This window comes from Anomalospiza imberbis, chromosome 20 (assembly GCF_031753505.1).
Source record: "Anomalospiza imberbis isolate Cuckoo-Finch-1a 21T00152 chromosome 20, ASM3175350v1, whole genome shotgun sequence".
In the NCBI taxonomy this organism is placed as follows: domain Eukaryota; kingdom Metazoa; phylum Chordata; class Aves; order Passeriformes; family Viduidae; genus Anomalospiza; species Anomalospiza imberbis.
This window is the reverse complement of record NC_089700.1, coordinates 3894108-3920385: the sequence shown is the minus strand read 5'-3', so window position 1 is coordinate 3920385 and position 26278 is coordinate 3894108. Positions and strand designations below refer to the sequence as shown.

General features: G+C 43.2%; 1 protein-coding gene across 4 annotated transcripts; it reads right to left on the bottom strand.

Annotated features, from left to right (window-relative positions):
* Positions 1–130: 130 nt before the first annotated feature.
* UBE2G1 (ubiquitin conjugating enzyme E2 G1) lies at positions 131–25238 on the bottom strand. Of its 4 annotated transcripts, none has more exons than XR_011005401.1 (7): positions 24929–25238; positions 10501–10603; positions 7994–8091; positions 6744–6922; positions 3426–3549; positions 1465–1500; positions 131–1344 (listed from the first exon to the last, which is right to left on the bottom strand). XR_011005401.1 is itself a non-coding variant. In XM_068210204.1 (7 exons), exons 3-6 carry the CDS (start codon positions 10556–10558, stop codon positions 3463–3465), a joined length of 417 nt encoding a protein of 138 aa, XP_068066305.1. In that variant the 5' UTR covers positions 10559–10603; positions 22935–22986; positions 23321–23619; the 3' UTR covers positions 131–1344; positions 3426–3462. The 4 variants fall into 4 exon arrangements, 3 of the variants coding, with proteins under 3 accessions (XP_068066305.1, XP_068066304.1, XP_068066307.1); XM_068210204.1 differs by lacking the exons at positions 1465–1500; positions 24929–25238 and adding exons at positions 22935–22986; positions 23321–23619 and having other exon boundaries at positions 7994–8086; XM_068210203.1 differs by lacking the exon at positions 1465–1500 and having other exon boundaries at positions 24929–25234.
* Between the last annotated feature and the right edge of the window lie 1040 nt (positions 25239–26278).

Genomic DNA, 26278 nt, shown 5'->3' with positions numbered 1-26278 from the left:
CACAGCATGTCCAATTGCTCAAGTGTTTGCTAGTGTTGTGTTGTTGATGATGATGTTCAGGTAAGTTGTGCTCCAGCTACAACTGTACCCTTCCTATTGTGATACTCAAGACAGCCAGTGTGACACATCATTATTGGAAAAAATTATATTTTGGAAGAACTCACTACAGAAGGTGACAGAATTCCAAAAATCAAATTACATGAAAATATACATCGCCATTTTCTTTGTACATTAGGTGAGGAAAACTCTGAAGTAGAAGGCAAAGCAGATGAAGGGCCACAGAAAAGAGTAAAGGAGGGAAACTATTTTTGATACCAAACCCAGAAGTTAGTCATTTGAAAGCCTACAGATGTGCATGCTTGAACTCAACCTTGAGAAAAAACAAGCCTCCCCCCCACACACCCCACCCCACAAACAGGCAATGAAAAAGGCAAACCAAAAATTTCACCCATAAAAAGCAGCTCATCCCTATCTTGGACTAACTTAGTCAACCAAACTTCCAAGTGAAAGCACTCAAGTCCTTGGAAGTTAAAAATCCATCAGGCTGCTCAAGGGTGCTCCATGGCCAGTTTTATTGCTATACCAAATTCAAGAAGGATGAGTAATTGAGTTTAAAAAAGGGGTGGGAAGAAAAAAAGCACCTTTGAGACTACAAAGGTCATCATAAAAGAAGACACAAGTAATTGATAGCAAATCCTTTCAGGGTTTAATTAGGAAAAATTGTAAGTTCTGATGGAGGAAATAAAAGGGGACCACATTTCCAAAAACAAAAAAAGAAAACAAAACAAAAAAAAAAAAAAACCCAAACAAAAAAGATACTAAACTTTAATAAGCAAGAAATTTTAATTAAGCCTCAGTGGGTCAAAGGAAAATTAAAGTGGGAGGAAAAAAAACAAACCCAAAAAAACCAACTTAGTATCCTAATTGGTTCTGACATGCTTCACAAGTTGCTGTTTTTTTTAACTCAGGAAACAATGAATAGGGAGAGAAAAAACCTGCTAAAATCTTTAGAATTTACACAATTCTATCCCTAACTACAGACAGCATTATTTGGTACAATGTGTATGTGTGGATGTACATGAACAGTATATATATTATCCGGATCATGTTGTGCTATGTACACATCTTTACAATTCTTCCTGAAGGTTAAAGCAGTTCATTAGATTTCAAAATGCGTAATCATCTTGTGTTGGCACTTGTTAGGCTCTTGTCAGCATTGATAACTGGCATGTTTTATTGCAGCCCAGTTCCAGCCAGTGTTTGCCAACTTGTAACAACAGAAGTCCAGCAATAGGTGGGTAGAGTGCAGGAAAAAAAACAGTGCCATGTTTCTCAATTGGAGACCTGCAAAGAAATCACAGGTATTAAAATAAAACCCCTCCTCACCCTCAATTATTTTCAAGATGTTAATTAGTTTTTCAAGCTCAAGAAGATAACTATGACGTGTTCAAGAGCTTCACATACCTCTGAACAGAAGATGGATAAATCCAAACTCATCACCTGAGAAAGACTGGAGTTAGTTCAGCACACTGTGTATCCAAGCTCAATTATCAGACTTTCTGGCTCCTGTGACTCGTGTTGCTTGTCGAGTGCGCAGCGTGTAAAGCTTTGATTATTCACACACGGGGCTAAACACGGCAGATTTATCACTGAAAAGGCTGTGCATTACTTACTGGGAAAGGTGGGTACAAATGGCACAGCAGTGCTCAGCAAGCACTGACACCACAGCCCCCAGTCACACTGGGCTGGTTTGAAACCAGCTGTGGCCCCTTCTCATCCAACTCCCTGCCCATCGCTCGCTTGGGAGGAGTCACCAGACTTAGAAAAGCTTCTGCCTTCCAGAAAAGCAACACAGCCAATTACTTAAAATATTTGTCAAGAGCATTGTTTCACTATAGCTAAGTTCAACATGGCAACAGAGCTGAGGTTAGTTAAGGATACTCTGGAGTGTTACTCACAGTTATTCCCTTTCTCCAAGACAGGAAAAAAAAAGTCAGCAGCATTAACAATTCTTGCACTCCAGTTATAGGCAGTTGTACAAGACTTTCTGTTCCTTTGCTTAGTCTTTTAATCAATATTAAGCATTTCTTCATGCTTAATCCATACTGGAGAAAGTTCCTTTCAATCAAAGCATTTCTGCAAAGAGGGACTGCAGAACTAATTTGTCACAGATGAAGCCTTCCCTCAACCCCCCCAATGTTTACAAAAGGGTAAAAAAGGAACTCTCTCCTGTACAACTGTATTAAAAAACCTACTCAGCAGAAGAATGTAGTAAGCTGCTCTGGTTCAGTCTGAACTACACACAGTGCCATATTTCTGTCCCCGTGAATTATGTATGCTATAGGTAACCAGTAAATATGGATTTGGGGTTTGCCAGCCACATGGTTCAGAGCAGTTTATTTGCCAACCAACCATTAAGAAAAGGCAGCTTCAACATGAAGTTCTGTTTTGCTTTGAAAAGCAAGAGTGGGAAATTATTAGCTCATGGAGGAAGTTTTTACTTGGCATACCCAAGATAAAGTGACCAAAGGCCACAGATTTAAGGGCCATGCCTTAATACAGAGCTTTCTACGAGAGGTTGTTAAAAAAAAATTCCCTTTAAAACTGAGATGGGATTGTGTAAATTACAGCAAGTATCTTGAGTCAGAAGCTCTTTAACTGGGTGACAAAAAATGCAAATATCATGTCAGCTACTCTCAGGTCAAAACTTGTCCAAGCTCTCAGATATGCCACAGTTCAGTTTCCAAGCAGAACACAGCTGTTTTTATGAAGCTATTCCCAAGCCTTCCTCACTAAAGGTGTTTTTTGGGCTGCTGAAGAGAACACCAGCTTTCTTGATATTACTGACCGGTAATATCTCAATTTGATGCTTTTTGCTATGCCAGGAGACCTTCTGTTAAAACTCCCATGGATACCTGAAACAAACCCTTCTCAGTGGCTCCTGACAACCTCACTGAAGTCTCATTTAACTCCTATGTGCAACATACCACCAACATCTGCAAGATAATCCAAAACTCCTGAGATAATAAGACTTTCAAGATGCTTTTAAGATTCTAATAAGTGTTCTTCACAATAAGGAATATCAAGGAATTGTCACCCCCTTGTATTACAGCTCCAGTAACCTCTAAGTGCCATTAATAAAGCAGGATGAATTCTGATAAAGAGAAGTTCAACTTCTGAACAGCATAAAATACAAGAATACAAGAGAAGTTCCCCAATTTTGGCAGAACAGGCTGTCAAGTGCGCTTAAGTTCTTTTAGTCTTTAGTACTGCATACAGGCAAAGAGCTCCCCTGAGATCATGCAGCTGAGAAGAAAAGTTTGGGGGTTTCTTTTTGCTTTTGAGAGGGAGAAAAATAGTTCAGCAACACTTAAGCAGGAAATCCTCAACTCACGTAACTGACTGGTCTTGAGAAGGATACTTACCCTGAAAAAAGTGAAGCTACTATCTGCTGAATAAGTGTCACTCAAAAGCAGTTTCTTGGCTTTTTCTTACACAGCGGGCAACTTTTCTTTTAAATTCTCCATTTCTGTCTTCTCTCCATTCTTTCTGTAATTGAATAGACAGCTTTCAGATGTCAGTCCCACAACAAGGAGTTGTACAAGCTCTAGGAAGACTCTTGTTGTTTATGTTTTCAGACATTAGCCATCTAGTCAACACCTAAATTTGCTTAAAATCATTGAGCTCCTCACTGAAAACCTGTGATAGTCAGGACTTTCTAAAGTTTGCTCTTGGTTTCTGGGCCAGCTGCTTAAAAGACAGTGAGGATGTAATTTTCCCCTTGGATTTTAGGCATACTCCAAAACTAACCTGGTGGCTTACCAGTATTTCACATTGCCTGTGCTAAAATCCATTTGCTTCAGCCTGCAAAGTAGCAGCAAACTCAACCTGTAGACCACAAGCTGTTGTTATGTGTTAGAGACAGTGCCTTCAAATGCAGTGCTGAAAAAGGTACACAGGTACTGTGGAGCCAGCAGTTACTCTGAGATTTTTTTAAAGACAGTTTCGGTTCCCTTCAATCTAGCCAGGACACTCCAGGACAGAAATACAGAAGTCACAGTATCTAGAAGAGGCACAGCATCCTTGGAAAGCAAACACCTCCTGGTTAGATATAGCTGTGAGATACTGGCTCTGTGAGAAAGACCTTAGGAGAATACTCAGCTCACCTACAGGGCTGCTCTCTGTGACAGGGATCTGATTTCAGAACTGCAGAGATGAAGAGCCAAGATAAAGATGAGCAGGAAGATAGGTAAGAGGGAAGTCTGAACCCAGAGATGTACACAGCAAGGTATCACAAAAACCTACACGAGAAAGTGCAGCCAGGTTTGTTTTGTGCCAGGCTCACAAGGAGCTCAGATGAAAGCACAGGAGCATCAGGTGTGGTTAAGATTGATGTGCTAGGTACTGCCTTCCAGTCAGAAGTGGGGGGCAATATAAAGAACCCCTTATTTCATGAAGTTCTACAGTTCTTAGTTTCTGATACAAGCAATATATTCTTACTGCAGGGGTGAGGGAAGGGGTTAAAAACCCCCACATTGTGTCACCTGATGCAATCTAGCACACAACACCTTTTCACTCCCACTTGGAGTGAAGGTTGTAGTACATTTGAGTGATAAATGGCATACCCTAACATTCATCACCTCCAAGCTCACTTAAACAATCAGCACATTGGAGAGCCCAGCATGTCTTAACTTTCCTATGAAAGTACAAATAAGGCTACTAATTAGTTTGTTCTTTTTCAGCAATTCATGCAGCAAACATTTGGTTCCTTGGACTGGGACATAGGACAGCTTACACAAGATGGCTTAAAGCCAAGAGCAGCCTTGAATTTGTGCCCTCTGAGCTTCAGAGCCTTAGTTTTTGTTTCTACTTTTTCTATTTGTAGTTCTATGAATTGTTCAGATTTGAATAGCAAGCAAAGTTTCCAATCTGACAGCTGAATCTCCAAAAAATGTAATTTTAGGTCATGAACTGTTCCAGTTGCTTTTCAAAATATCTCTTCAGGTTCCTGATCCTCATTTTTCTCCCACTTCAAGAGACAGTACTCCAACATACATAGTTCATTTTTCCTGAAGGCAAGTATATCCCCTGCTCCTGTAATCTTGTGAATTGCCTGTAACACCTTATTCACTTGACTCACTTAAAAGCAGAAACTACTGACAGCAGACAAAAACTACCTTATAGTAACTGCCAAATTTTATTGCTGTGGTTAACACAGGAGCTGCTGATTCTTCATGACCCTGAGTATGTTTCTTGCTAATATGAAGATATCTACAGTCCAGCAGGAGAAGCCAACTGCTCCAGCAGCACTTTAGAAGTTCTTTGAAACATGTAATGCCACAGTCAAAAATAGTTTCTAGGATCCAAAGTGATGCTTCACTGCTATCTTCACAGTCAAATCTGGACTTTTTGTTCTTTCATGCTGGGCTACAAAAAGCTGTTTTCATTTTTGACCTTTACCCTAAGGCAAAATCATTTTGTGTCTAACTTTCCTAAGGAAAAAAAAAAAAAAAAAAAAAAAAACTAAAAAATTAAAAACCCACTCCTGAAGTAGCTGTCAGAGTGGGGCACAATACAGAAAGTCTGATGTAGGAAGGTGACAAGCACAGCTAAAAGCATGTGCTTTCTCCAGGGCTAGGCCAGCTACATTCAACATATGAGTTTGTGAACTGAGGAATTCTAACTGCACTATGAGCATTTTATTAATAACTTGCTCCTCCCAGTGCTCTCAGCAGGAAATGTCCGTATTTCCTGGGTGTCTGTTTCCACCAGAAACATGACACAAAAAGGGGAGGTCCAGCATTACAAAGGTTAAATGAGGAAATTGTTCACTGCAACTTTTTGTTTGTTTTCTGTTTTCTTCCCATTAAATATGTTCCACATGAGTCTGCTCCCATAATGATTTTTCAGAGAGCTCAACCACCTTTGAAAATACTCACAACACAGCAGATCAAAGGCTCCAGGAAACTACTAAACTCCCACCCACTTTGGGAAGGAATAGCTTGGGCTGACAGAACAGGTTAACATTCCTTTACAAAACTCTGCATCTCACAATTCCCACCTCCTTCTTCCTCACTCCCACAGTTAAAAGAGCTAGAACTTCTCTTTTGTGAGAAGACAACACTCACTGCTGAACTGCAATTCAGAAGCATATCAATGTTATGTCAGATAAGAGGGCCTGAAGCCTCTTCCCCTATGCCCTTCCAGAACTGAGACTTTTTTCTCTCCCCACTACAAGCATTTCTCAGCCTCACTCTTATATTCTGCTCTAAACACAGCTCTTCTGGAGAGCTAATAGCTGTGTTTATACACACACATGGTCCAGAACACTGTGCTGCATCAAACACTTGCATCTCACATCTGCAGATTCACCCTGGTCTTTGTCTGTAAATCAGACCATTTTTCCTCACTCCTGAGCCACTCAGTCTAGTTTGGGACAACCCTCCCTGTTGAGTTGAAGGTCAGATGCCCAGTAAAGCCTTTGAGTACCTTCTCAGAGCACAGACCTACACAGTCAAGCCTACTGCTCTAATCTATGGGACAGGAAGACTGCTCTAAAGAAGTGAAAAACTTCCCAAGGCTAATTGGTAGTTTTGTCTGACGACATCACTGCTTTTCCCAACACAATGGTAGCCTTAGCCTGTGACAGAAAAGGTTCTTCCCAAAGTTACTGTTTGCTAAACCAAAAGCAGATTGCAAGGTTTCTACATTGAAGACAATTGGCAGACCAAGGAAAGCCTTACCGCTGCATCAACATTAGCAGGAGAATCACCATTGGGATCTGCCAGCATAGAAATAACACTAATCATTATAGTTTCCACTGTGTGAATGGGAAGCCAGCGTTCCTCAGGTTTCTCATAGCCATATTTGTCTTCTCCAGGCTCATGAAGAATTGAAATGCAGACATCGCCGTTCTTGTCAACTACAAAATAGAACAAGGCATATTTCAGTCATGAACAACATGCTGGCATTTCTTCAGGACAGTCATGAACTGTTCATCTTCATTCCAGCTAGTCGGAAACACGTTAGTGAAGACACTTTATAGAGAGGGAAAGTAATTAACTATTGCAGAACTTAAACTGTGATAAACAGGGCTTGGTGGAAGTCTGAATATGCCTGGACTCCTGACAGAGAGGGCACATGGGGAAGAAGGACTCAGTCTGACATCATGCCGCAACTCTCAAGAACATTTATTTAGACAGGCTTCCACTACAGCCTTTTCTGTTAAGTTCAGCAAACTCAAGAGTGACTTTTTTCCACAGCAACAGCATCAGCTGGATATTACTGGAACATATTGAAATATGATTTAAACTGCTGGAATTAGAAAGTGCCTGACAAGTACTCTGGTATTTCCAGAGCTGAAACTGACACAGCATTAAAATACTCCCTTGTCCTTTTGATGGGAGCACTGTCTCCTCCTACCTTTCAACATCTACAGTTTCTGAAGCTGAAGAACACTTCTCTTTCCCAGTAAAACCATCTTCTGTTTTATTTTACCTTCCCATCCAATCTCCATCAGTCCATAGGTAAGTGAGATATTAGGAGAAGTCTCCTTTAGAGATACTAAAGATTTCTTTTCATGCTTCACTAGATGAGGATAACCTTGGGCTTTCTACACTGAACTGCCAAGTCAGTAACAGGAAGATGAAATAATTGAAAGTATAACAAAAGGCAGCTATAGAAGTCCAGTTTTTCCTCAGACTAGAGTTTTGCACTTCGGAAAAAAAATTAAGAAAAAGATCCCTGAACAATTACCAAGAATGCCAGAACCAACTCAGAAGAGCTTCTGAAAATACTTTAAGAGTATTTTATGCTGTTAGAGTAGCACTATTAAAAACTCTGCCATTGTTATTACTTCTCTATTAAGTGAGGATGGCAAAGTAAATGCAGAGTTTCATATTTCTAACATGAACAGAAATGTATCTATTTGTCTTCACTTTCTGCATTTTAGTTCTGAACTGCAAAAAGAAATTGAAACTTTGACAATTCTTACCATTCGGATGCCAGATTTCTGTGATGAATTTCATTTTTGGCGGCCTCAGTGGGTAGTCTTTTGGAAAAGTAAGATGAGCCTTGAAAACACCACCTTCACTGGGGAATCAAAAATATCTTAGTAGAGTTTCTCGTAAGCTTAAGCCGAAGATCGGAACTTACTGATGTTCCTAAGTTTACAGCTCACACAATTTAACATGTTGGTAATTAACAGTATCAACACTTCCATATGCAATGTAAAGAGTTTCTACATTCAGAAGATCCTTTCACAAGATACTGCCAGCTCCCCATCGTGATCTTTTTTAGAACTAGGAAGATGTTCCAGAGGGGAAAAACCATGGGGGTGGGGGAAAAAAAAAAAAAATTTAAAAAACCGCCAAGGAATTTACCATCTGGAGTCACAACTTACATTTTTTCCCTCCTTATTAACAGGAAAAAAAAAGGTATTGCCAATAACTGCCTTTCTCAAGTCCAGCCCAGCAGACACCCATTTTCCTCTGCTAAGAGGCCTCAGTCCTAATTTTGTGGTCTCAGTCTGCAGCAGTGAGCCCCAGGGAAAAACTGCAGAAAGCTCTGGCTGTGTGTAGAGCATTAAATGCAAAAAGACTTCCAATGCCACCTTTTCAACACTAAGCTAAAGTGACTCAGGCATGACAGTGAGGTGTTCTGTATTAGTTACCCACTCAACTGGAAAACAATAATAAACAAGAGACATCCAGGTTTTATGTGGAGTTAGAGGCCAGGAATAGTCCCTTTTGAAAAATGTGAAGGCCTGTATTAGATGGAAAGGTTTACAGATGGAATACTTTGCTAATGTCAGTAATATTTGTCCTGCTACTGTCATTTCTTCTAACTGAAGGTTGCAACAAAATTTGGCATAGCAAAGGCAGAACAAAAAGTGGAACATAAACCTCCAAAGAAGATGGCATGAGATGCACGGTGTGACAAGCTACTCTTCAGCAGCCACACAGACAAAACAACTGGTGAAGAAAACTGTTCAGTGCAAATTTTTTCCTGTATTTTTAAAGGAGTAGGAGTTGCTAAAGTGCACTGGCTACTGAGAAAAGCAACATGTTTTACCACCATTAACCAAAGGGACAATGGAGAGCTAGATTGCATTTGTTGATAGCCCCAAACCAGTCCAACCCCTCCTTTCAAACTGAACAAGTCCTTCTTTCTTTTTTTCAAGAAGCAGACCCTAAAGCTACTAGGCTGTAGGGCATCCCTGGTTGCCCCATATCAACTGCATATAAATACAGGTTTTAAAGTGAATATACATTAGATACCAGTTAATGAAATACAGCAGTCAATAAAGGGAAATCAATGCCATTTTTAGCAATATTCCTGATAAAAGAGTTTCTGTCAGTAGAGAAATGCACTAAGAATAAATGAAGTGGGATCAGGAATGAGACTGATGTTTGAAAATTGTTTAAGTTAAACTATTATATATGACCATCCTTATCAAACAGCCCAGGGAAGAAGGGTTCAGTGTAATTCTGCCCTGAAAAACAGCAACCAAGGACTGGAACAGAAGAGAATTTCTTACCTAAAAGCCTCAAATAAACTTCAGGACCCAATAAAAGTGGAGTTTAAAAACCACTATTGCAACTTTTAACACCTAAGATGACAATCAATTAGAAGCAGCTTTATTGACAGCATTTATAAAATAGCCATGAGAATATAACAGAACCACAGGACTCTTAGAAAAGGTCAACAGAAGTTGGAGAAACCATCTCATGCAAGACATGAGAACCACAGTGCAGTGAGCTTGAGGAAAAGCCAAGCAATTTGATTACTGGGTTTAAATACCTATTTGAAATCTGCTGACAGACATACAGAACTTCATGCTGCAACCAAAACTGACCTCAAGTAAATGTCACAAGGCTTTTTGTACCAGTAATTTACCACTGCAACAGCTTAATGAAGAGAACAGAGATCATCCTCAGGAGCAGACTTTAAACTGACCTCTCCTGGGCAGAGAACCTTTTCCCAAAACTGGAGTAGATGATCACCCCAAAGTACTCCAGGTCACACTTAGAAGCTCTCCCATCTCAATCTGACAGGATTTGAAGCTAATTCTGTGGACTGCTGTGGTTTCCTCCAACTACATCCCACTTTAATTGAATATTTTCCTACCATCACACACATGAAGTTGTAATGGCTTAACATAGCACTATCAGCTAAACTACAGCCTCCCAGCAGCCACAGCAAATAGTGGATTTTATCTGCCTTACTTACATGTGAAAGAAAACAGAAGCTGCCTCTAAGTGCACCTATTGTCTTTCTTTTCCATAAAGTACAAAGAGAGCAGTGTTGCCTTTTCCCAGGGGAGCAAAGCAGTTTAGAACTTCCACATAGCAAATCCAGCTATTTACATGTATTCTGCTAGCAACAGAAGAGCATTACCTGATTTAGCGCAAGGTTTTGGTTAGCTTCTGTTCACTAGGAGCAAATTAGAACTAGTAAATCCGAGTTCATTCAAGTTTCTGTATAAGTATCAGTACTTACTATAGTGTATCTGGAGGACCAATAATAAGGACTTCCCATCGATAAAGGTCATTGTCATCTATTAAGCCCGCTGAAAAGCCTTCCACTGGATTTTTGTTGAGCTCTGTGTAGGAAAAAATTTAAGAGAACTTTAGGTGTCTATAATACACATTTGCTGGTTTTGCTCCTGTGTCCATACATGACCAAAAAACGCCATGACATTTGGCACCTTCTCATGGCCTGAGTGAGTGCCCTCAGCCCCCACACCACAAACACTTCTGCCAGAGGTGGGGTCATGTCTGACCCTAAAATTCTAAGCGTAATGTGAGCAGAAGGGCCAGAACAACACACAAGTATGGGACATGGTCTCCTAAACTCACTACCAACCAGTGTTTAAGTCAGGAAACAGGCTAGTAATGCAAGAGCTTTCCAAGGAGCCAGCTTAACTAAAGTCTGTCTTTAACTCCAGAAAATGTTAACAGAAGACTAAAGTCACATTATGTTTTTATTTAAAAGCAACATCCTACTTTGTTTAAATGATTTTTCTTTCAGACTCAAAGCATTTGAGACCTGTGCCAGTGAATTCTGGAGATAATGATTTACTATATTATGAACTAGTAGAAGAGAACATAGAAGATAAGCTGCTATTCTGTTCAGATATGGAGCTGTGTGGTTTTATTTCTTCCTTTTGCTTCACAGTTTTTTTCATCAGTGACAATGCTATAGAGCATTCTAAGTGTATAGGCTACTTCATACAGTTACTGCCAGACAGAGGCTTCTCTGGAAATAGCTACACACAAGTAAGTCACAGCCAGGTCTAGACTCCACTGAACTTGTTTTCAGCCTGCTCCAGGAAAAAAAAAAAAAAACCAAAAAAACTGTAAGATCTGGAATTAAACACTTCAAATAAGTTTTACCTATAATCCAGTGGTGGGGGTAGGAAGGTGAGAACATCTATTAACTGACAGCTTCAGGTCAGAAATTACATTAAATGCCATATTTATACCAAATTCTTCATCCAGCATTTCCAACAGTACATACAGGTCTTGGTTACTTAGGAAGGGGGAAATTATTCCTTCAACTGGTGAGTAATTTCCAGATTAAATTAAGAATGGTAGTTATTGTGGGAAAAAAAACACATAAAACCAACCAACCATATTTATTTTATAACCTGTCAGACTCTATGCAGTCCTCCTTATTCTGCTCCACAGCACAGTCTACATATTCCCATTTTGTAAAACCAGAAGCCATAAGACTTAAGTTCAGAGGGTCTTATAATGCCCTCAGGCACATGCAGAGGAACTTCAAGTGAGAACCTTGTACCTTTCTGGAGAAAGGCTGCCATTAAGTCCAAACTGATTTGCCCCAAGATTGCAATCACTGGTGGCCAGTTAAGTTCTGAACTATTTGAAGTGTGGCTGAAAAAGGCAAGAGGAATCAATTCAAGCCCTACACAGAGGAGTCTAAATCCACACGGGGAAAACTAAGTGCTCAGCTCACCTGAAGGACACCAAGGACCTGAAGAGGGAGACAGCAGGAACATCAACTTTAGTCACTACTAATTAAGTCAAACTTATCCACAAAGATGACTCAATTCTAAAATCCCAAGGAACATATTGAAAGGGGTTTTCCCAGGAGCTACTCAGAAGGGTGTAATCAGGAGGTAAGGTCAGCCATCCAGCCCCCAAGGCGCAAGACAAAGATTTCGGTACTGAGCCCAATCATGTTTTTTTCAGACAATGCCTGGAAGAAAAGGCAACATCACAGGCCTCTAACCAAGATGCAAACCTCAAACCCAAAAGCTACAGCATGGCCATGCCTCCTCTAAGCAAATCAGTTTTCAGACTCTGGCATCTATGAAATTTTGTGGAAACAGCTGCACAAGCTTGAGTAACTATTTAATCTTAGCCTAGGTGAGCATCTCACATTAAAAGAGTTGCATCAGCCTCTTACAACCTCCTTAATACAAACATTTCTTCAGCATGGTCTATTAAAAGTTCCACCACCTCAGCAATTGAATACAACCTGCTTTTTCAGGCAAGATCTCATTTAAAAATTTGCCTATTGCTTGTGGAAAAAAAGCCATCTCTGCTCAGGACATTTACATCATCCTTTCAGATATTATTAATACAGTAATACAGAATACCCACTGTAGTAACTACAGAAGTCAGAATTCAAACAATAGGTTTTACTATCTCACCTAAGACTTTCAAACTTGAATTTAAGCCTATGAAACACAAGTCCCATCACTGCTCAATGATAAGACTTTAAAGACTGCCAGAACTTAAGACTGAAAAACTTCAGAATGTTTCTCTCTGTTTAAATATGCCACATTATTTCCAAAGCCAATGTACACGTTTTCTTCTCTATTTCTTAATGTGTGCTGTTTCAATTTCTTTCTACATCTGTCTCAGCCTCAAACAACTTTACCCCTAAGTAGTTCAAAACATTTTTGTTTATTTATTCCCAAAGAGAGACAGCTCTTACACTCTGACTCTCACCTACTACCATGTAGCACTATATTGCAAGAGAACTTGGGAGAAGGAGTAAGATACCTGGATGCCAACTCCTTTAATGCAAAACATCTGTAAACTGTATCAAAGGGACAATCATTAACAAAAATCTTCAATTAAAGCAGTTAAAGAAGACTGCTTAGTGGATGTTGCCTATAAAGCAAATGAGCATATCACTTCTAGAGGAGGTGCCATCAGCCATCAGTCTCAGCTTGTGAAAAGATTATTTTCCTTCCATGAGAGCAGTATTGAAGCACAGCTCAAACAGCTGCTGATTGCAGAAACACTCTTAGGAAAAACAATGAATATAAGCTCATACACCTTCTCCATGAGAGGTATGCAGAATTACCAACAGCAATTTAAAAATGAGCTTTTCCATCCAGATTATTTATGTTAAACTAAACAACATGGCTGGCAGGCAGACAAAAAAGGAAGTCTCAGGAAAGTTCTGCACTGAGACATGAAAAGCATCATCCTTGGCTGCTTAACCGTGGACAGGCAGTAGCTGCTACTCATTAAAACCTGCAAACGCCAAGGGCCCAAGGTTTGTTTGGCTTTGGTTTTTTTCCCTGGATATAGTGAGTGTTGTGTACCAGAAAAGTTAACTAGTAGTACCACCTGTCTCTTGCCTCCCCCTTCACTAGTTGAGCCTCACAGAATAGTGACATCCATGGACCTAAATCCCAAAGGAACAGCAATGCAGGCAGGGTCTGAAAGGACCACACACACACGGCTCAGTGACACAGGGCTGCTGCCAGGCCGGTGTCACTGCCCACCAAGCAAGTGACACTGACGCTGCACCCAGGGCAGGGGACACCTGCTCCCTGTGCCTGCCAGTCCCCACCAGCCACAGCATTAACTGCTTGCAGCCTGAACAGGAGCTTCCCTAGACAAATATATGGGTAAAGCAAAGGATTCAGCTCCCTTCTCCAGGCAGAGAGAGGGGAATGAGCTCTTAGTGCAGGTCCTCTACAAAGCCCTGCTGAGGAACTGCCCTAGAAGTCCTGGAAATGCAGAGAAGCCAGACACCTATGAAGAACTGGATCCTTCCACTTTATTTTTCCAACAGCTTTGAGATTTCTTGTTCAGCTAAAGATATGCTGTACTTTTTAAACATAAATGAGTACATTACCATATTTCCATCATGTCCATGCCTAACTAAATGCCATTTACTTGCAACTACTATATATTACAGTCTGTTTAGCATTTCTGACGATATTTTTTGCATTTCTGATTATTTAATATAATAGGCATTTTTCTACCCAGCAAAAGAAAACAAAAATCCAAAACATACTTGCACTCAGTCTAGAAGCAGTTTCAGGTAGAGCCCTTTGCAGACCAAGCAGCAGCTGACAGCCAAAGCAGCACACACCTGGACAACTGCCAAGCAGCAACATACTTGGAACAGAATTCAGTGTCTGCTTATAAATTAGACATTCAGTTCCTTTAATCCCAGTCCTGAACCTGGGATTAAATCCAATACCTGATTTGGGAGGTGAGGAAGACTAAAAGCCCATAATCCAAGAGAGTTGTTTAAATCCAGAACAGATTTTAAAGCCCTGTGGCTCCCTTTCCACATGATCTGCCACACAACACACTGTCTGTCCCTTTAGCTCTTACTAAAGCAGAACTTAGTTACCATTGCCTTAAACTTGAGCCAACACAGTACCATGGGCTGCACTTCCAGTTTCAGTGTTTAGTTTACATCAAGCTACTGATGTTCCCACACTCACTGAAACTGCCTTTATATAAGCCAAGAGACTTCACCAATCCCAGAGCAAAACAGCACCAACAGAAATGACTAAGCAGAACGAGGCCCATAGCTCCCTAGAACAGCTATGTACGGCATCCAAACTTTTCAGCCTGACGTCTCACCCAGACAGCCACTGCAGATGAACTCTTTCAGTATTTTAAGCTACATTACAGTACAAAGCTTTCAAAAATATGAGCTCCTGTATTTTTTTAATAGCAGCCTCTTCAGTAAGTTACACAGTGTTTGAGTTTTGTGCAGCCAGTGAATACAGTACAACACAAAACCAGACTAGGGAGCCCAAGTCCTGGCTAAAGCTTCTGGATAAAGCATCCAGCTGGCTTATACAGCTCTCAGAGCAAGCAGGCCACACCAGCACTTTATATCTGCTGCACCTTAGACTTGTGTTGTCTCAGCACCAGTCCAGGAGCTTCTAACAACTGTTCACTCTGAAAATCCTCATTATAGACTCTTCTTGTCTGTACCCTACACTGTGACTTCCATATAGTCCTATTACTTCACTGAGGTCAGTTACATTTCCAAAACTTTCCTCCCTGCAAGACCCAGCTGTACATCTCAGATTCTAGAGAACCAGGACTGAGATTATGATAAAGTAACATGATCTCTATGTGGAGATGTATTCCCCAAGCTCTCCATTTTATCTGCTTTCATCATGTTCTGTCTTGCTCCACAAGCTCATCCAAGTTCAGACCAAACATAGCACCAAATATGCACACACTCCTGATAGCCACTGTGGGAGTGACAAATAGACAACACTTAGAACAGATTAAGTCTCTGAAGGACATTGAAATTATTTTGAAGGGAGACTAAATTAGTAAAGACAAACCTGTCTTTAGCAGAGAGTCCACCAATCATTTCAGTAGAAGCTTTAGGTTTGACTTTAGCCTGACAACTAACTAATTTCCAGTGTTCACACATCACTTCTTCTTAATAAGGACAGCATTTCAGACTTCTACAAATCAAATTCTCTGAGCTCAGAAAATTTGTAAGAAGGGTTGCACAATAACGGGCAAACTGCAGCTCAGTGCAGTGCTACGCACCTTTGTGTACTGCTTCACTTGTCATCTCCTCAGCTATACCTGTGAAGTCTTCCCTAGATTTGCACAGGGAAGCAGATTTTGAAAGGACAGAGGTCAATGCTGGAGGTTTCTTGTTTGATTTTTGGTTTTATTCCCAGTCAAATTCCTAGCCAAGGCCATAGTTCAGCTTTGCAAAAAAATGGAGAGCAGCACTAGCCCAAAGGTGCTAAAACTGCCACTACAGGTATGAGGATTAAGGTACCAGAGAAACTTGAGTAAACAGAGATTGGAATTATTTTATGAGTAAGGTATTCCATTTTTCTAGAATTAAGCTAAAGACTGAGTTTGTTGATTCGGTATATTCTGTAGCTTCACGGTCATAGGAGCCATGGCATGCCCAGAGACAGACAATTGGAAGTTCAGATTAGTTATTTAGTGGAAAATTGAGTCTTAACACACCAACCAGGAGCTTGCAGGTCTTTGGTACTGCCTTGGTTCTTAAGGAGTTCCCCATAATCCCTTAAGCCCATGGAGGTGGACATCAGTAGATACTGTCAATGCCCCTTTAGATTTCTCTCTCACAGGTCTCAAAACCAGCTTTTCAACAGCCTCAACTAGAACACAGATACCCAACAACTGATCTAACCTGGCAACCCAGTTTACCCAGCCCACGGTCTGTTCTCATGCACCATTCCACCTGAAAAACCTAAAAACAGGCAAGAACAGTCACAACCTATTTCGAGGCATTTCCTTTCTGCAGCACTCTTCACACATGGACCCTTCTGTGTACACACACTCAAATCAGTCCTTTTCCAACATCCCACACTACAGAAGGAGGGTCTGCTTTCCCCTCCCTCAATGTATTTGCCATTAAGCAAATACCTTAAGTTACTGTAAACCACAAATCTTTTATTTCAAAACAAATGTGGTGTTCAAATTACTTTCCTGTCCAAATCACTGGAAATGCAAAACATACTCATCTAATGAAAACCTTTGAATGCCATAGTGTTGTTTGAAGTTTTGAGAGTTATGCTTCCAGAATTAAGGTTCTCAGCAGTAAGTTCAGAATATATGTTCAAATTACCATCTGTCATGTAATTTTGGTAGAAATCAAGGTAAAATGTTTCCTGAACAGCCTTCTTTGACTAGACTGCTAGAAGCATGCGGTGTATCACATCACACCAGAAACCAGCACAGTTACACTACCCAGGTTAAAATGGAGGTTGAATAAGGTCTGTTAAAAGACCACAGCAAAACAATTCCCAGTAAGTTCTGAATTTTGAGGGGAAGTGTTCTGAGGAAGGGAAAAACAAGGATAGTAAAAAGAACTGGAAGAACCCTGATTCAGAAACCCACATGTAAAAGGAAGCAATTATGTCATCAGGGAATATTCAGTGCTTTGCCCATAGAGCCAACTGCAGCACAGAGCCACATTCATCTGTCACACTCAGTGTAACAGAAATGCCACCTCCACTTTGTCCACCATGCTCGATGCCCGTTTCCACTCTTAAGAGGTAGACAAGTATCCAATGGGTATCTGCATCTGTCTGCATTTGAGACGGTCACCCTCAGCAGCATTGAAGAGATCTTATCAGGGTAAGTAGTTTGAGACACCATGATTATCTCATCCTGAATCAGGTGTCAAAAACAGGTCAGATGAATCACACTCTACACACACTTATTTCTCTCACCTGCAAAGAGACTTCAAGTCTCAGATACCTACTGTACACAACTGCTGGAATCCAGAAAGACAGGTGTCATCCTAGGTGCCATTAATGTAGCTGAATTTACCATGGACAGGAGAAGTTGATTAACTTCTTAAAAGCTAATTACCATTAGACTAAAGCTAAGGAAAAAAAAATCCACGCAAGTATCTTCTGAGCAGTCACATACACATTAATCATGAAACAGCACTACTACACAGAGCCAAGGGTTCTAGGATGTGTATGGTTCATAGACAAAAACAGAACAACATTAGAAATCCACTGAAAAGGCTCTGTGCCATGTCTATACCACAGGGAGATTTTAACATGTGAGGGAGATGTTAACATCTAAGTTGTTGTGCAAGTCAAGGACAATTTTCCAGCTTGTTTTCTCTCCTGCTTTATAATATGAATAACAGGTTTGCATATCCCATCTTGAGCCACATTGTTATTTAGAATTGTTTTAAGACATTCCTTTAAATGACTCCTGACAGCACCATCTTCTAGATCAGCACCAAATGCCAGCCAGCTAAAAAAACAGCCAGCTTGACCTATGAGGTATATGATGACAGCACAGAAATATATTTCCCTTAACAATCCACACACAGAGAGACTGTACGTGAAAACATTTACAGAGGGCTTCCGTCAAAAAGTCTTTATTATTACTCTAAACCTGTGCAAAACTGCTAACATTTCTGTCCAGGAGAGCAGGTATTTTTATGGAACCCCATTTCAATTAGATTGCTATACTTAGTGTTCTTACAAGGTCTGGATATCTGATCTCTGCTCCAGCTGATATGCCTTGGACTTGAGAGTAGGAAAGCAAAGCAAGTATGAACATTTACACTTGCAGAGTGGCCTAAAGCTCAAGCCTACTAGAGACTGTAAGTGAAAGATCTCATCAAGACCAGACACTGTAAGATGGGCACACACCACTGAAAACTGAAGCACAGAGCAGGTGCAGCTGGGTGAGAGCAAAGGCCTGCACGTGAAGTGCTGCCCTGATTCTACTCCCATACACTGAACAAAAAGTGTACAGGAGAGTTTCAGGAGTCACGCGCCCTCTTCCTCACACAAGCCACCTGCTCTCCTTTCTCCAGGCACCCAAGACTGCACACTCATTTTAGTATTTAGTTAGTTCTTGCCTTCAGAATAGCAGCCATCCTTCAGATCAGTTCCACTTCATTACAACCCCATCTCTATGCTAGGAACAAACTGTTGTATTTTACATCAAAACAGAAGTTGATCAAACACACTACAGGAAGAAAATTTAGCAGAACGTCTACTTGAGGCAAGCAAGCATGACCTACAAAGACCACTTATTTTCAAACTGTTTAACACAGGGCTTTGGGGGACCTAAAAACCAACCTGTACCAACTACAGAAGGGACCAAGTAATCCTACATTAGTTGAATATGCACATATTGTTCCAAGTCTGTCTTGCACTAAAAAAAAATTTCAACAATATACAGAAAGTCAAGGCAGAATCACCTATAATTACATGTGGTTTAATCTGAAGACTATTCACTCTACTTGATTTATCCTTATCAGTTTCTCTTAAACAAATACATATAAATAGCAAATCAGTTTACAGTTCTGCAGCAAATAACTACAATACTGAAGTTGGAATCAGTATCAATCACACAAGTCAAGACATTTTAGTTGTTTTTGCATGATTTAACATCTCCAAATGAAGCTCTTACCAACAAAGCAGAAATTCAGATTAAAGTATTTTCTCAAATGGTATTAATTTTGCTCCTTACTTCAGAGAATCTCTGGCAACATTCTCCCATTCCACTGTTCTCAAACAAAACAGGAATAAATCACTCTACTGCCAGATCCAGATATGCCCTTACTTTGGTGTAACTTACAATACCTTGTTTGGGGAGAGCAGAGAAGGAAAGAACTCAGAGCTCATGGTAAGTTTGGCTCTTTCCCTGAAAGATTAGTAAGCTGACCTAGGCAGAGCCAAGGCAGTGACTCCTTGATGAGGCAGGTTATTGCTTCATCCTGTTTAAGCAAGTGGTTGAGTCATCAAGCCCTTCCATTCTGTAGTTTACCTAAACCTCACCTTCCAAAACTGCCAGCACCCCTGAAATTTTGCTGGTGGTGCTGTTATAAATAGTCTTTCCTTTGAAGACACAAAGTTCAGATTATTTCTACAAGAAAACCATTTGGAAAATTAACACGAAGCAGGCAAAGTTCACCATTGGTCACATTTATCATGTTATTTACAGGGCAACTGAAATTCAGGCTGCTTGTGCTGTTGTAGTGATTGGAGTCTGAGCAAGGCCTGTGTTTTGGCAATCATACTGTCTATAAAGTCAGCTTGAGAAAGGCAGCTTTGATAATTCTGTCAGCACAACCTCACAGAACCAGGATTATCTCGTCTGCTGTAACAGGGCCCTACACTGCCAGGGGGATAAGGTGACTGCTACACACATGCTGTACCTAAGTACCCCAAAAAGCATCAGACCAAAAAAATTGATGGTTATCTAAAAACATGAGTCTTCTAAAAACAATATGCAGCAGTGTTTATAATTTCAGGACCAATTAAAATGCCAAGTTTTACATGTGCAGGACCTTGGAGTCCTAGTTATTTGGGATAATACAGAGTATTACTGTCCATATGAACAGACCTTCACAAAGGAGATAACAGGCAATCTAGTACCAAAGTAATACCTCACATCAGTGCCACTCAAATGACTATCTTATAGACAAACTTACAGTAAGCCAATGCTTAACTGTAAACAAAGGTGTCTTATACACCAGCCACCCCAGAGCATGCATCTCAGCTTTGATGAATAAAGTGATCTTCACTCTGCAATTCCCTCTCCATTCACTACTCAAATAGATTTTTAGAAGTCCTATCTAATTGCAAAAAATTCAACTAGCTCAACATTACCCAGTAAGATTCTTCCGCAGAAGTAAAAATTGTTCAACTGTCACATTAAGTATTTAATACAGTTTTCCAGCTTGCTAGTTTTTAATTAGACATTTCTGCTTTGAAATAGAAGCTGTATACACTTTAAACTGAAATAATGCCATGTTTCTCATGTTTAAGAAAAGCATTAGAGTGGCTTTTTCTGTATCCTAAGCTGGAGATTATTTACAACCCAGCTCAACTTCAGCCAACAAAGGCATGGTTATTCCCATTTCCAAGCTCCGTGTTTATGTTACGGAGAACTTGCACTTCTAGTTCCACTGTGCGCTACTGATTTAACTGCATCCTCCCTATGTGATTTTGCTGGTTGAACTAGACAAGTCTGCCTACTCCAAAGTCTCTGTGTCAGCAAGAATTTGGCAGAAAGATGAAATAAAAGTACTCAGAGACATACCTCAGTCTGTAAAACCTTTCGGCTCGACAGCTCAGGAGACTGGAAGAGAAGCTTTACACCCTGTTGTCTGCACCTCTTTTTAAAGAACATAAAGTTTTGGGGCTGTAAAAAGAACAATTTATCCTCCACCAGCTCCCCTGAGGGGTGAACTCTGCTAACCCAGTGCTAAACCAATCTACATACTTGCCATACACTTTTTTTTTTTTAAGTTCAGGGGCACTTTTTTCCTTGTAGTTTTTCCTGCACTCTGCCTGGAAGAAGTGGACAGAACATAGCTTCTATTTCACATTATCATCAAGCCACAAAGTGCCCCTCTCCTCCACAAAAAAAACCCAAAAAAAACCCAAAAAACAAAAAAAAACCCCCAAAATAAACAACATAAACAAAAATCCCCCAAACAAAAAACAAACCCCCCCAAAAAAAATCCAAAACCAAAAAAACCAAACACCACCAACCAAAAACGTAAGAATAAGTATGTTTGAATTTTAAGCTATTTTGAATTGTTCTTGTGCCTAAATGGGGGCGAGCACATGTCAATATAAAAACAGCTACTACACTTAGTCCCTGGGGGATCCAGCTCAGTATTTCATTAGCAAAGGCACTGTGAAGCCACATAGAATTTCAGAGATGAAAAAATAACCCACAGGTAACTTGAAGTTTTATTTTGTGACTGTCATTGAATGTCCCTTCTCTCTGAACATTATCAGCATCCAGAACATGCCACTGAAGCACACAAACATGTTGTACATGGTGCTGTGGTACCAGCTCCCTGCTCAAGTTACAAGCCAGCTTGCTTTCAAAAAAAAAAGAAATAAAATAAATAGAAGTCTGTCCTCACACACTCACTGGAACAACTTCAGGTTGTGTTGTCAAGTTTCGCTCTGTTTGGTAAGGCCCATTGTTTTACATCTCACTGACAGCCAGCAGCCTCATCAGTTGACCTATACTTTGACAAAGTACTCAGGAATTAAAACAGCTCATTAAAGTGCTCCATGCCAGACACCTTCTTTCCCCATAATTAAGAACCAAAGCATATGGGGGACCAACAGGTAGCCACTCTGAGATCTACTGCTTAACATTCCTCTCTCCTCCTGACATTGTTTTTTCTTCTGAAAATATCTTGAAAAAGATATCCAGGGTCTCACCATTAAAAATTTTTTATACTCCTCTACTGCTCCACCATTGTATAGGTTTCAGATCCTCACTTCAACCTCCCTTCATTTCTGGATGTCTTCAAATCTGTCATTATCAAAGCACAACTGAATGACCTAGAGCAATTTAAACTAGCTTAGAGCACATAACTCATATCAACTGTCTCTTTACTGTTCTCCAAAACCCAACCACCAGGTACAACTCCATGACTCACCACACCTGATATAGGCAAAAGCTGCATGGAGCAGAGAGACTGAGGATTATTCCCACCAGGGCAAATACCTGGAGAGAGTGGGGACTTCTGGTTTGAGGTAGAAGAAACAATGTGGTTATTAACAAAGGGACACGTTGGAGCAGGCGAGACTTGGAAGACAGTCAGCAGTAGGGAAGGAAAATCAAAAGCTCAGCCTCTACACTAAGACTTCAAGCAGCCTGACACCAGAAAAACCAGTGTCATTCCATTGCCAGCTCAATTCAGATGTCGCATAGAAAACAGTTTCTTCCATACATGGTAACTTTCTCAGGTCAGTTATTCCACGTAAGACTTTTGAAGAGTTCAAGACTCTTCTTCAGTGCTCACCATACTTCAAGCACACTCAAAGTCACTTTTAATATGGTTTCAATTTCTTTAAGTACATGTAAAGGGATACCAAGGGTATTGATATTACTTAAAACACAAAACCCCCAGAACAGCTGCATGATGCAAGAAAATGGCTGCAGTCAGTACAGCTGAATCAGTAATAGGGGCAACTTGAAAAGCTCACCAATTTTTACCAGTACACATAAAGGCTTCAGATAAGAGTGACCAGAAAGTTAAAAAGAAGTTAACCCCTAGATCTAGTAGTCTACAAATGTACTTACAGATCCAACCAGTCTGCGCTTACACAAGACCTTAAGACCACACAACACAAAAACAAACAAACAAACAAAAAACAACCACCACAGAAGTTGTATACTTACTATCAAGAGACTTCAACCAAATGTCCAACTTTCTTTTGTGGAGCACAATTACCAGATTAAAAGAGAAATTCCAGACAGCTGAACAACTATTCTAGGTTACCAAATGCTTTTTTTATCAAGTTAGAAAGCAACTATTCTACACTGTTTCCCTTTAGGGATCATGTATAGGAGAGAAGCTTCACATCAGATCCAGTCGGGAGCTCCTGCAGTAAGCCCACACCGAAGTATTTTTAGCTTATCTGAACGTGCAGACACCTCACTGAGTGTCACTAATAACTTCAGCAGTTACCAGGGCATTAACAGGTGTATGCTAATGTTCAGGACTAAGGCCACAGTATGCGATTTTTAGCCACAGTACAAGATTTTTTTTTTTAAAGACCTTCACCTTAAAGGGGTAAAAGGTTCTGTGCTAGTAGTTAACGATATTGGAGTTTCTCAAACTCATCATCAACCGAACCCAGAAAACAGTGCTAGAGATACACAAACACATCATCCAGCTCGCTATACTCGGTTATGCAACCTCATCTCCTTACTGCTAACAATGCTGCTTTCCACCCTTAGGCTTCCAACGACATTAACTTAAGTTTCGGGCCAAAATCCTCCTCTGGAAATTCCTGTGCCACCCAGTGACCCTGTCCCTTTGTATGGCTACTCGGCCAACTCCAGCCAGCTTTGCAATTGCCCGAGTTTAGGTACACCTGGCACACATTTCTTTAACTGGGTACGAAGCAATTTTTACGTAAGAGACGAAAAAGGCGACCCCATTCTCCCAAGGTACCGTGCAGGTCCGTACGCTTCCTCGAGTGGATCGCCGTATCCCGGCCCAGCAGGCAGAGGATGCGGCGAACATGTGCAAGTGGGGGAGGGAGGAAGGGAGCGCTGCCGGCTCGTTTCCCTTTAAGTGTGGCAGCGCACACATGGAGCCGCATTGTGCGGCCCCGCGCATGCGGGGCCCCTCGGCGGGGCCGGGCCGGGCCAGCTCGGCCGCCCGCCCGGGGACAAAGGGAGGGGGCGCGGCGACACCGAGCCCGTCTGACACCCCGATGACACCCCGCTCCCCTCCGCCGCCGGCCCGGCCGCAGCACCCAGGCCGTGTCCGGCCCCCAGCCCGGTCCCCAACTCCTCCTCCCCCGCGCCCGTCCCGCCCTCTCGCCCCCGGCAGACCCCCCCCGGCCCTCCCCGCGGGTCCCCCCGCGGCGGTCCCACCCGCTCCCCCGCCCGCAGCCGCTGCTGCCCGGTCATGTCCCCCCCGCCGGTGCCTGCGGAGCCCCCGCCGCTTCTCCTGACAACAAAGGGGCCAGCGGCCTCCCCCTCCCGGGCACGGGAGGTGAGGGGGAGCCGGCGAGGGGAGGCGGGACGAGGGTATCGCAGGTCCCCGCGGGAAGGGGCACGAGTGCGGGGAGTCAGCCTGGGCCCGGAGTGCTCGTTCCGGGGGTGGGGGAACAATCCTTCTTCCTCCGCTTCTTTCCGGCCCCTCAGAAACACCCCCAAACACCAGCCCGCACGCATCCCCCGCGCTGCGGGACGAGCTCCGGCTCGGCTCTCCCCCCGCCCCAGGGAGACGGGACCGCAAGGGGAGGGGACGAGGAGTTCTCCAGGCTTGGTACCGGGGGACTGGGGGCTGCCGACAAGCGCGGCCGGTGCCACCCCGCGCTCCCCCGGCGGGACGGGGACAGCCGAGGGGACGCTCCCACACCGTGCCGGCCCCGCTCCCCTCCCCCGGCTCCCCTGGCAGCAGTCGCCGGTCGGGCTCCCCCTCCCCCGCTCGGCCTAGTTCCCTCGGCTCCCGGCTGGGCACAGCACGGCGAGGGGGGGGCCGTAATCTCCCCTTCCCCCTCACACACACACGCACTCCCGCCCGCCCCCTCCCCGAGCCGGCGCCCCTTCCTTCCCCCGCTGCGGGCCGCGGCCCCTCCGAGGCCGCCCGGCCGCTGCTTCCCTGCGGCGGATCACCCGCCGCCCTCCCTTCCTTCCTCCGCCGCCGGCCCAGGTACCTGCTAGTTGTCTCCGCAGTAGCAAGGCGGACTGGAGCTCCGTCATTCTCCCCCGCTCTGCCCGGGGAGGGAGTCCCAGCGGCGGCGGGGACGGCGCGGCTCCTGGCGCTGCGAGAGGTGGCGGCGAGCGTCCCTCAGCCCGTCCGCTCCGCGCCCGCCGGGGGTCTGGCTCGGCGCCGGCCGCCACAGCACGCAGGGTCCCGGGCAGGGCAGCGCGGCCGTGGCTCCGAGCCGCCCTCCGCCTCCTGCTCCGAGCCCTCAGCGCCGCCACCTCCCGCTCCCCCCGCCAGGAATTTCACCGCACTCGGGCCCGCGCAGGCGCACCCGGGCCGGCCGCCGGGCTTCCGCGCCGCCATCTTGAGAGCGGCTGAGGGGCGGGGAGCCGTGCTCGGCCGCCATGTTGGGAAGGTCCCTGCCTGCCCTTCCTGAGTCAAGCGTGAGTTAGCGGGGAGGAAGGGAGAGCGCTCCATGAGGGGAATCTCCTCACGAAGGACATTTAGGGACATAAACTAAAACACAGCAAGTTCCACCTCAACTTGAGGAAGAACTTCTTTATGTGAGCGTGGCAGAGCACTGGGACAGACTTGTCCAGGGAGGGTGTGGAGTCTCCCTCTCTGGAGAAATGCCAAACTCACCTGGACCTTGCCGTGTCACCTGCTCCAGGTGACCCTGCCTTGGCAAGGGGCTAGACTGGGTGATCTCCAGAGAGCCCTTCCAACCCTAACGACTCTGGGCTCTGCAAAGGCCCTCATGAAGGCCATTATTAGGAAGGAATGCTTCCTTTTGAGGGTGGTGCTGCCCTGCCACAGGTTGCCCTGAGAAGCTGTGGCTCCCCCTGGATCCCTGGGAGTGTCCAAGGCCAAGCTGGACAGGGTTTGGAGCAAACTGGGATAGTGAAAGGTGTCCCTGCCCATGACAGGGTGTGGAACGAGATTCTGCTGAGGTACAGCAGCCGCTGGGACACATCTGCCCTCACCACCAGCTGCACAGGACTGTCAGATACAGCAGAAAGTAACAGCAGGGTCTGTGCTCAGAGCCCTGCTGGCCCTCAGGCTGCTGCCGTCGTCCAACCCGCTAAATACAAGAGGTTTTGAGATGCGGCGAAACGGAACGGGTTAAAAGGGTTACCAGCTGCCAGGTAAAGGTTGCTCACTCAGGATTGCTGCAAAATGTACATTTTTGTCTGTGCCTGTGGTGGGGATGCTTGAAGCACTGTGCCGCTGCACCGAGGATGCGCCCAGGGAAGAAAAAGAGAGATAAAAGGCCTAAATCAGCCCTTACGCTTATGAGGCAAAGGGGCTTTCCTGCATTAGTGTATCCCTGAAGGGCAACCTAGGATTGGATGTCCAG